This window comes from Habropoda laboriosa, unplaced genomic scaffold, assembly GCF_001263275.1.
Source record: "Habropoda laboriosa isolate 0110345459 unplaced genomic scaffold, ASM126327v1 scaffold334, whole genome shotgun sequence".
Lineage (NCBI taxonomy): Eukaryota > Metazoa > Arthropoda > Insecta > Hymenoptera > Apidae > Habropoda > Habropoda laboriosa.
Genome location: NW_017100493.1, coordinates 163,168 through 175,639, shown reverse-complemented (window position 1 = coordinate 175,639; position 12,472 = coordinate 163,168). Strand labels below are relative to the sequence as shown.

The 12,472-nt window shown below is 37.4% G+C and overlaps 1 protein-coding gene across 1 annotated transcript in view; it reads left to right on the top strand.

Annotated features, from left to right (window-relative positions):
• The window catches only part of LOC108576078 (tetraspanin-17), a 56,447-nt gene that overhangs the window by 21,204 nt on the left and 22,771 nt on the right, over window positions 1–12,472 (top strand). The window contains exons 4-6 of the mRNA XM_017938999.1: window positions 7,357–7,455; window positions 10,321–10,449; window positions 10,529–10,579. Of these exons, the coding sequence (XP_017794488.1) occupies window positions 7,357–7,455; window positions 10,321–10,449; window positions 10,529–10,579 (279 nt within the window). The remainder of the gene's footprint in view (window positions 1–7,356; window positions 7,456–10,320; window positions 10,450–10,528; window positions 10,580–12,472) is intronic.

The window sequence follows — 12,472 nt, the reverse complement described above, 5'->3', positions numbered from 1 at the left end:
CGCTTGGTTGCCTCGACTTACGTTTCATCCTTATTTTTTATTCGCTGTCCTTGTCTACGTTCGGCAAATTACAAAGGCAGGCGCGAGGCTCGAAAACGTAGTCCCTGACTCTACAAGTGTCAGGTTTAGGTTTCTTGCGGACTGATACTAGTGGAGAATTTACTGTAGTTTTTGAGTTATCGTGGGCACCGTTTTTGAAAACCTAGTTTTGAGAAAAATGCATTTGAAGTTTGAGAAAAGGTTTCAACAATCACAAACAATCAACTTTCTATCTTATCACGAATCATCGATTCCAGCCCTATAAAATAAATCCTTGCAACTTGAAGCAACCTCTCTGACTAACAGTTTATCCAATCTGCCTGATGTTATTGCTTCTTTTGTCACATTTTGCATTCGGAACTCGGCTTTAGATATACCATGCTCATCCTCTGTAGACACATATCTGCGAGCATTGTGCCTTCGTTAAAAATGCAGGCAGCAATGTAAGCTGCAATTTCAGCTGTCAGAGTGCTGCTGTACATTAATTTAGGAGTTATTCATGCTCCCGTTGTTATTTTGGTTGAAGCAAACAACACATCGTTATAACAATCCTTCTTCACTCAAGTTTTTGTAAATTGGACGAATTGCATTAATGACAGTAACTGGTAACGGAGTAGAATGATTACATTCGTTCAATTTTTTTTTTTCTGTTTTCGCCTTTGTAACACGTTCTTTTGTTTGGCAACACGTGAACGTACTGTATCTTCAATATTTCTGCGAATTTTCGTTCCAAATTTTGGGAAAATATTCTGGACATATGGAACATGGAAAATATATAAGAAATCAATTTTTTTGGCATATATAGGTGTATATCCCCTCTTAAAACAGGAGTGCCAATGCATTTTTCAATATGTGAAAATACGCAGTGTTGAATACCATTCAATTTTACCGTATAACAGTTTTTCTGCCTTTAACTATTTAAAAGGTAAAACTTGTACATTACGTGTTGTACCGATACCTGCATATTGTGTTGTGATATTACGGAAATGCGTTGTAAGTACTTCCTTCTATGAAAAGACCGAAAGAATACCTTGAAGGGATATTTTATTAAAGTACTGGCGATACAGTTCGTATGAAACAGCTTTTGTTAAAAGGCGTGCAGGGTATTGACAAACACCTCTCGATGAGCATCGTCTGAAGCTCATTATCAGTCTCACCGTTACATCTGGAAGGGCTAAGAAGGAAAAGGGTGTTTAGGGACTGTAAAATCTTTATATACGTAAACAAAGAATATGTTTTCACATTGACTTGGTGTTTGTCGAACATCCGGAAGACAGATTTTTTGGGGAACTGTGACTTACTTACACGATAAATTATATGCAGGGTGTCTATTTTAATCAGAAACGGTGGAACATCTTGCAGGAAATTGAAGATATAAAGAAATTATTCTTACAAAGGTTATTTGATATGGTGACGACATTACTTACAATTAGTGCAAGTAGTTGCCGACGCTATCGTCTTTTTTTTTAAATTAAATACTGCTACATAGTCCTAAACAGGCGATAATCTGTTGCTGCATTAGAATCATCCATTTCCATCCAAATTCCTCCAGTTTCTGCAAGGTCCTTTTTACTAAATGTAATCGTCGTAAACGTGGCCATTTTTGTTTCTACTGCTGACTTCAATCGATCCAATTGTTCACGATACAATTCTGCAATAATCATCCTGTTCGGTGTAATCTAGCTTCTATTTAAAGTGTATTATCCTTGCAAATCCCACGAAATATTCAGCGAAACCTTTAGCTGCAAATTTTGTTTAGCCTGTGATGTACAGAGTTCTCTTAGATTTAACCACTGTTTTGTTACGCTTAATCCCTTGACTTATGATTTTTTTTTTACAGGCTATGCATGTAAGTGTCAGCTATTTACTGTTTGAATACAGTGTCAGGTAAGAAAAGCTAGTGTATTATACATTACTAGCTTAAACTACCCGTCGTTGCCAAGGCTACATACGTAGGATTAGGCTTATTATATCTAGAACATAAGCACTTGTGATAATTTGAAAATCAAACAATAACGTATTGAAATTGATTCATCTTCTCTATATGTATATACAGGGTGTTCGACAACAGTTAGTAGAAAATTGAAGGGGTGATTCTGTAAGCCAGAATAAGAGGAAAATCAAGAATAACAAAATTGCGTTTGGGGTTTCCCTTTTTAGGTCGTGAACTTTTTTAAATACCTCCCCGTGGGTAAGCTATTTTCATTCTTTGTAGCGATTCCTGAATTCGTCTCAACAAATGATATATTGTGAATACAAAAATATAACGTTCCCATTTAAAGAAATTAATTTGACATTGAAATTTTCCCACACTGCATCACTGCAAAAAAAAAAAAAAAAAAAACTATACCGTACTATGTCCCCCTCCATACCAAGCAACATTGGTGAGAACATTTTTTTTTTCATACCTTCAGTTCCTTATGAGATATTCCACCGTGTCCAGTTATAACAGACACCCTGCATAAACAGTGGAGATATGTAGGCATACTCATTTACGTTCCCCACCCTATACAGGGTGTCCCGTAAAGAGTGTAACACCCGGAAATGGGGGATTGCTGGGGTGACCCTGAACAACTTTTTCCTTGACCAAAATGTTGTTTGAAGCTTCGTTTTCGAGTTATTAACGAAAAACACTGGCCAATCGGAACGCGTGCCGAGCTCGCGCTCAGGGACGGCCGAACAGAGATTCACCCGCGCGCTATCGTGAACAAGCGTACGCGACCTTCGCTACTTTCTTCGCGATTCCGACTAATTGCAGTTTTTTTCAAAAATTTATACAAACGTCGGAGTGACGACAAAAAAACATTTCTCTAAGCCTTATAAAAATAGCGGTGCAAAGTCAAATGTTTTTGACAGCGATCGATAACCGAGAAGTCACGCGTACGGTTGTTCACGATAGCGTGCGAGTGAATCTCTGTTCGCCCGTCCCTGAGCGCTGGCTCTACGGGCGCTGTGATTGGCCAGTGTTTTTCGTTAATAACTCGAAAACGAAGCTTCAAACTACATTTTGGTCAAGGAAAAAGTTGTTCAGACTCACCCCAGCAACCCCCCGTTTCCGAGTGTTCGAGGAGTTACGGGACACCCTGTAAACACATAGAGTTACATTTGATAATCATCAGTCTTGCAAATTAAAATCAAAGTTAGAAGTAAGATTAAACTTAGTTGCTAATATAACTGGTTTTGTCATACCCTGAATAAAATCTGTGCCACGAGTCTGATTTTTTGTTAGAAGGCAAGGGGTTAATACTGTCGCACAATATCCATTTTTTCTTGTTACGATCTACTTTGAAAATGGCTCACATTTTAAACGAGACTAAAGAGAAGTGTACACTAACTCTTCGCTAAATTTTTTCTACTTACACACACTTCGAATATTTGTTAAGTATCGATCAAATGGTACAGCGATTAAGTTTTTTAGACAGTTCTTCAACTGTGGCAATTGAATTTTATTCAACAGCAGCTCTTGATGTGTCCTTATCTGAGTTCCCTAGATTGAAGCTCATCCTCGAAAGTATAAATTCCATTTTGAAACTTTTCCAATCATCGATACACTTGGCTTGCATTAATTACACGCTCTTCATAAATCTCGTGTATACTACAAACTGTTAAGTGGTCCCTTCGGGTGTAAAGTCTTCCGTGCGTCCATGCGGCTATCTGTTCCATACTAGGGACTTTTAGGGTGTAGCTTGCCCAAGTGTCGAAGGCGCTGGTGAATCAAAATCGAAAGTGTGAGTCCTTCCATTTGGCAGTAGTGTTGGGTTCTACGAAACATCCCACCGATGATGAAGACGGTATACTTGATGGAACAGCTATAGTGAGGTCGTAAATCACCACGTTAAGCGAAAACACCCATTGATCTAGCCGTACGCAGGGCCATATAGTTGATGGAAGAAATATAGCGAGGTTGTAAAATCGGTCAGGCGTAAAAGTTTACATCTTCAAGCATATCAACAAGCGAATCTACAGAGAGCTGAGCAGACAAGGACCCGAAATCTCAGTCAAGGCTGCATGAAGCCTTAGCTTTGATTTAATCCTAGTCCAGGGGTGTCGACCTGGCGGCTCGCGAGCCACATGCGGCTCCTTCTCCTCGTCGCCTGCTCCGCAGAGCCGTAAGAGAACAGCTCCCTCCATACCTAATTCACTGTAATGAACTTCTCCTGCGGGTCCGCACGAGCCCCGCCATTAGCAAGCTAGTCACTACTACTGTAGGGGGAGTTCCTCTAGCACCGGACGCTTAAGGTTTTTCTTAAATAAATCTACCTGTGCATGCGCGACTGAAACGCGTAGAAAACTATTTTTATTCCTTTTGTCTCCTCTAGGAGATACGCAGAATAACAGTTCGGTAGCGTTTCAATTAATGCAGATATAATGTCCGATATTAGGTGCCTTCCGGCGTTAAGGGAACTCCCCCTATACAGGGTGTCCCGTAACTCCTCGAACACCTGGAAATGGGGGGTTCTTGAGGTGACTCTGAACAACTTTTTCCTTTACCAAAATGTTGTTTGAAGCTTCATTTTTGAATTATTAACGAAAACCACTGGTCAATCAGAGCGCGCGTAGAGCCCGCGCTCAGGGACGGGCGAAAAGAGATTCATCCGTGCGCTATCGTGAACGACGCGTGACTTTGCATCGCTATTTTTATAAGGCTTAGAGAAATAGTTTTTTGCCGTCATTCCGACGTTTGTATAAATTTTTGAAAAAACTGCAATTAGTCGGAATCGCGAAGAAAATAGCGAAGGTCGCGTACGCTTGTTCACGATAGCGCGTGGGTGAATCTCTGTTCGGCCGTCCCTGAGCGCTGGCTCTACGGGCGCTGTGATTGGCCAGTGTTTTTCGTTAATAACTCGAAAACGAAGCTTCAAACTACATTTTGGAAAAGGAAAAAGTTGTTCAGAGTCACCCCAGCAATCCCCCATTTCCGGGTGTTACACTCTTTACGGGACACCCTGTATACATATACACCCCCGTCCATAAGTCATGGGATACCTACTAGTTTGAGCTTTACGTTTAAATTAACACTGTTAAACACCCGCGTTATTAAATCAAATGATTATTTACAGATTACTTGCATCGAAAATAGTTTTTCAATGTTAAAATATATCGAAAATTGTACATACAAAATTTTCAATTTTCTCGTCAATGTACGTTCCTCGTTTCGCGATAAAGGCTCGAAATAACTTTTTTAAGGTTTTTTTTTAAGTTTCTTCCTGGATTTATCTCTAGGACCGCTGCAAGTGTGTCCACAAATGTTTTTGTAATGTTAGACTGTGTTTTCGAATACTTCTGTCTAGTTCATCCCACAATTTCTGGTGTTGTACCTCATAAATATTTCAGTTTTTTTTTTGTATTAATTATAATAAAATACCAGTCATATCAATGAAAATATATTCCTTAAATATAATTATTATTTGAAATAAGAAACTAAATCTTTCATCTAAACTTGATTTATTGTAAAACGGTAAGATGGTGTCCTATGACTTATGGACGGGAGTGTATATATATATATAAGTCCATTGTTTGTAGCTGACATTATCCGGGCCATAAATACATAATGGGACTCGTGCAACTCCTGGTGGAAAAGAAGTGGGGGAACCAGCTAACTGAGAGCCAGACTTTTGGGGCTCTCGGAGGGGAAGAAGTTCGACACCTCTGGTCCTAATCGAAAAACGAAAAATGCTACATTCAATCTTGGGTGTTACTGTATCAATCGGTGCCACTACTTAATGTTTTAATTCATGACCTCGCTACATTTCTTCCACCGACTATACGCGTCTTATGGAAGCGCCTCAAATCTTAAGTCACAAGTGCCGAGCGAAAGACGTGAACCCTCGGATAGATTATGATCGGCGTGATTAGATCAGTATAGATCAGCATCTACCTTGTTTCTGTTTTTACCACCTTTCTAAATATACTGTTATGAAAGAACCGGTACCGAGTTAACTTTGACTCTTCCACTAAGTACAGTGAGTGACCAGTTGCCCGTATTGCTGATGGAAAACGCTCACAACTGCCCATCGATTACCGGAGCCGTATGGACGAATATTCTTTTCCCGGTCTCCCTCCGAGCACTGGTTCATTGGGTTTGTAAAGTCAGTCCGTTTAACTAGTAATGTGGCGAGGGTCCTCATAATTACTCATTGCACTGATAGGCCATCTGTGTTCGGTGGTCGCGGTCATAGTGCGTTTTCTTGATGGATGCTCATGCGAGCCGTGTGAGTTAGGGCTTAAATAACAAGTACCACATGTTAAACTTACCCGGAAAAGCATACAGCGGTGAATACGTTCTTTACTAAGATCCATTATACGACTTTGTAGATGCCGAAATTTTCAAACAATACTAGAGAAGGACATCAAAATTTCCATGGTGATAGGTATATACTAAATGGTCATCTTACCCAGAATTTGTAAATTTGATTATTTTATTACATCCCTGTTGGAAAATCTGCCCTACTTATAGGATGACCTGATACATATATTGTATATTATTGCACGTTTTTAACCCTTTCGCTACTGAAATTGTCGATAGAAATTGAGCTCTGGATACGAAAATAACTAATCGTCTGTGCCGAGGTAAATACTTGAATAGCAAGAACTCAAGACAGTTTGCAATATGATAACGTAGATATCATGTTTACTTGAAATGAAATTTCTTTTAATTATTCTAAAGAGGGGAGCCTACGAACTGTAATCTGAGAATTTTTCAATTATATCTGTTCAGGTGTAGGAGAGGGCACCTAAAAGAACCTGAAAAAATGGCAAACAGTTACAATATATGTTCTTGCAATTTTATGTACAATAGAATACCATCTGTTAGTGTTTCGGGTGTTTCAATAGAAATGAAAAAATTGCATATAATTTTGTTATTAATTTTTTCCACTTTCTATTCGTTTCCAATATAAAAGGTATTATAGTACTGCATAAGATTTTACAGGAGCAGCAATATGTACAAACAAATTTTTTAATGAAAAAATAAAAAAAAAAGCGTTAGCATGGAACTCGAGCTGCAGTCAAATCAAAATACTTAACGTAACCTAAATGAACCTTGATAACAATAATTCAACTTGCATGGTTGATACTGTTGACCTAAATTTTCGCATTTTTAACAACTTCTTTCTCAAAAATGGAGGAGAGTTAGCTCTCACTGTTTTCTGAGGTTGTTTCAAGTTCCTTACCCTGCAACTGAAAGACATTTAATTAAAAAACTCGGTCCACAGCTCGTAGGTTTTCCTCGTAAGAATATTGTCCCTATGTCTAAACTATGCAGTAGCGAGAAGGTTAATAATTCAACTTGTAAATTAATATTTCGATTCAACACAGATAAAGTCACAAGCCACTGGCGGTTTTCAAGCGTTCATTATTCACTATAGAGAAGATCCCGATCAGCAGAATCTCATCGATTGGATTCAAGAAGATTGGGTACGTATGATATTATTACTTATGACAATGAAACAAATTGTTCTGCTATATTGTATTTAAATGTGAGATGGACATTAATTGCGAATGTTATTTTTTAACGTCTTCGGTCAATTTTATACACTTAAGGATGTAAGATGTTTGCATATAAACATTTTAAATATTTTTGCATAGATAACAAACATTCGCAAATATGATCTATTTGATTGGTTCGTGTAACATGCTTTTGTTTTCATTATCTATAGATTTCAATTCTGAAACTGAAAAGTATTATCTTGGAATCTAGCTTCCCTTTTTAGGAAACTAAGGATAATAAGTTCAGGGTATTTTTAAACATATAATATGTTAAATTATAGTAAGATGTATGTCGCGTCGCGATCTTTTGCGATGTTCAACAGGAAGCTCGCGGTCGCGACTGCTACCCGCCAAATTAATCTTGGGTAACTAGTTCAAAATCTACTTTGCTCGAACGTTAGCAAAACGTAGAGTGCGTCACGAACGATTGACGACTTTGTTTCAAAGACTCGAATTGTACTTGAACGGCTGGAGAGAGTATCTTGTTCACACGAGAGAATCTTTCGAATGTGTTGTGTCTCCTCGAACGGTTGGAGATCTCGTGGTGTTCGCTCGATGGAACCTTTTCTGAATCTCTCTCTCGATTTCCGAATTTTTCTGGAGTCCGCCGTGACTCCCCCGCCAAGTGCAAAAAGGCACGCTGATTGGTTTTTCACGTACGCACAAATTACCAATCAACGTGCCCCTTGAGTGTCACCCACCCTTCCATCGCGCCCTTAGCGCGCTTTTCCTTGGAAGGAGTGGGGCCCTACCTGCGGGTGCGTGGAATCTTCGCTGTCCTTCGGTGACGCGCCGGAAATTCCCGCCAGGTCAACCCTCGGCCGAGAGTGCCATTATACGCGCGTGTGGATTGACCCTTCAGTAATACCTGGTTTATGACACGTCTTCGGTTATCGAGGACGCGGAAAAGTCGAAATTCTAAAGGCATTGTTCTGTAAGAAATTACTTATTTTTTCGCGGAGCTACGAAGCGTCTTTGTTCTCAAAAATAACCTTCTCGTGCGAGCGTGCCATAAACCCGGTCAACGAAGACCCCATGCGTTCCGTACCTGCGCGACGGAACAATGTATTTACGATATATTCTCTAAATCGTATCATAACTAGAATGAAATGGTCTGCTTGAGGAAGTCCGGCGAATGTCACTCAATTACTAATTCGCACATTCTGTCACTTGTTTCCTCGATTCATAAATGACAATCACTTACATCACAGTAAATATTAAATATTTCAATGTTTTTTCGTAAAATTTAACAGTTGCAGACAGTCACTAGCTAGCCAACAAATCAGTAATACAGCAGTCTACTTTTGTTTGCATAATTGTAATTCTCACGAATTCTCAATTCATAAAAAATTCATAAATTTGAATTTAGGATGTGTATACGTACAGTTACGTTCCTTAATATCCGACCACTCTTTAGAACAGTTTAATTTTTGAAAAATTGGACTAAACAACTTGAGCTTTCTGTGAGAAGTTAGAAAGATCGGTTTGCTAGATGACATGTACAACAAATATTGACAAAATTGCAATTTGTGCGAATCGCAAAGAAAATTGCAAAGGCCACTGTTTACAACTTTTTTATCTGAGCTTGTTGTGAAAATTCAAAACATACGTTTTGTAGATTTATGCCAATTATGTACATGCTGAAAATTTCATCAATGGTAATACACATCTTATCGGATAAGTGTTCTACAATTAATAATAATACTTATTTTACGATCTTCAGAGACCTTAAAGTGACTTTAAACATTGAAAAAATAATGAAATACTGAGACAGTGTTAGGGTGGTATGCAAATTTATGTTTTATCTTACAAATGTTCAAAGTGATGAACAGTCTGGGATAATGATGAACATCACTTTAGGCATTTGTAACATAAAAAGTAAGTTCGCATTCCACCCTAACATTGTCTCAGAACTTCATTATTTTTTCAGTGTCCAAAGTCACCTCAAGACCACGAGTTAGACATATTTGAATGCATTTTGACAGCAATAGAAAACAGTATGTGCTTCCCAGTAAAAAAATACCGGTGACCTTAAAAAATTTCGGAAAAAATGTTCTACTTATGATACTCTTCTTTTGAAACCATTCAAACTGTGTTTGAAACATTTCTGATATCGTTAAAAATGCAGGAGATATTTAGGTGTTCTTAGCTGAGACACCCTGTATAGCAATGAAAATGCTTAAGTATTACTGGATGAAAAGTGGACGCACAACTGTTATCTGTCCCTATTAAATTTTACGAATCATTTTTAAGAACTCCCTTGTTTTTTTTTTCTTTTCTTTTCCCTCTTCCTCTTTCTGAACACTTTACCGACCGGTAGCGATTGAACATCCTACGCAGTTCCGACCGCTCACTCGGCCACAGATACATTGCCGACACCGGCTCTGTTTAAACTTTAGGCTATCGCGCGGGAATATATGCGCTTTTTCTTATACCTATAGAAATGTTAAATCAAACTTTGACCGATTAATAGGTCATCGGTCGGTAAGCGTTGGCGGCAAAAAAGCGATTAATAGGCTACCGGTCGGTAAGCGTTGGCGGCAGAAAGCCGATTAATAGGCTACCGGTCGGTAAAGTGTTAAAATCACATTTATGTCTTCTATAAATTGGAATTTGAAATTTATTATATCCAAATTGTCTGAAATAAGAATGGAATTGCTTATACCTTGGATATATTATAGTATAACGATAAATCAGTATACCGAATGTGTTACACGTTTCTTTCGAAAATCGTGTTTACTCATCTTTGCTTTATTGAAGAAAAAAACTCAATAATTTTCGTGGATTTCACAGTTACAGTGTTGCGGTATCGAGGGTCCTAAAGACTGGGATCGAAATAATTATTTCAATTGTTCGTCGAGCGACATTGGCTCCAGGGAAGCATGCGGCGTGCCTTTTAGCTGTTGTAAACGGAAACCGAACGTAATTTCTTTATTTCACATTTTATAATTCAAAATACCACCTGAAGTTGTATTTCAATCATTTCGTTTGATGCTTTCAGGAAATTATTAAAAATAAACAGTGCGGCTACGACGTCAGGAAACCTAGCTACGTAAGTAACACTCTCAAATCTATTATCTAAAATACTCACCCATTTGTCGTGTTTGCAAGGTTACTCCTTTTGAAAATTGTATTCACATTAATTGTACATTTTCGACTATTAACTAATAATACGAAAAATCATTGTACCATGATTATTCTTATTTATGGATTATTCTCACATTCAATATTACATTCATCTATTTCGAAATGATATTTTATCCTTCTTTTACTTACTTTTTCTTTCTATAACCTTTTTACGTCATTTCTTATTTCTGCCTGTTCTTCCATATTTTCTTGTGTACTTCATTCGCTACCACTTATTTATGATGAGCTTACTGTTAGATAGAGAATACTCGATAAAGTACGATAGCCCTTTAAGGGGGCGAGTAATGCATAGTTGCAAATGCCCAAGAAGCAAAAAACATTTTCTTGTACTAAAGACAAAAACTAGAACATTTGCCGGACATTTTTGTGCAAATCAGAATTTTTTTTGGAGAAGCCTGTATGTATCAAAAATAAATTTAAACATATCTCGCGCGTGATATGATACAAACGAAGTGGGAGGAAATATGTATGTCATAATAATTAAAGCAGTCTCCTGTGCAAGCAATTGGGGAGCAATTTTAGTAATTTTTTCAAAAATGCCCATTTCAGTTTTAATACTGGTTTTAGTAAACTTTGTATTTTTTACGTCTTTAAACACTCATAATTAAATTTATTGTACATACATATTTCGCTAAATCAAACGATTAAATTGTAATTGATTCGTTTCTGACAATACTTAAAAGGAAATTATCAAAATCGCTCCAGTAGCTTTCGAAGCTACATAAAAAATGCATAAAGACGAAAAACTCGATTTTACAGAAGAGTGCTTTAAAAATTATGGCATATTTATTCGCTTTTTATTTGCATTGCATGGCATGCGAAAAACTTATGTTTGAATTTAGTTTTGGTGCACATAGGCTTATCCAACAAAATTTTGATTTGCTCAGAATGCTCGGGAAATGTTTTAGTTTTCTTTAATGCAAAGAAAGTTTTTCGCTTTTGGGGCATTTGCAGCTGTACTCGCCACCTTGGTACCTACATACAGTATTTCTTACGAACAAAGATCGCTTATAGACAGTGTCCCACGCAACTGGGACCAGCTGTATCTTTAAAATGGTTAGAGATGGAAAAAAATGCTATAGGACAAACTTAAATGATGTCAAGTGGTGCATATTGTGGAATTAAATTTATGCATTTCGGCGCATCGATGCATCAAAGAAGTGCAGTTGCACTTGTTTCTTTAATGGAACCCCATATTTTTGGATCACTAGTCGATGCAGTTTTTCACTCTCTATAATAAAATACTAAGGTACTTATGCCTTAGAACTATTAATTCAAATGTTATTGCAGTTTTAAATTTCCTTAATTACATTTCTGTCTATCGGCACATTTTCGCTAATCTATTGTTGTGTAACATAACGTTTACAATGTTTATAAACAGGAATTCCCTGTTAATACCAACCAGTGTAAGATATTCTATTATCAGTAACGTTTCATCCAGTAAGGTAAAGGTACCAGTAGTTGACCAGTTAAGAGAAATCCTCCACGCGAACAATAGTAACCACTTGCTCTGTCATTAAATAGCGAGAGTCGATGCCTGAAGATACTCTTTAAGCCTTCTAGATGATGTAACAAGACCAATTTTTTAAAAAAGTTATGTTATAAAAATTTTAAAAACATTTAAAAATTCAGTAATTGCTTCAGAAGTTGACCATTCTTAAAAATGAAAAAATTAGTAATTGACCCTCTGTTCGTTAGTAGTTGACCACTTATATTAGAAGAAGGATTAAAGCAATAATGTTGGCAATCATTTTAGTATCATATATTTTTAACAATTAAAAATACAAATTATAATTAA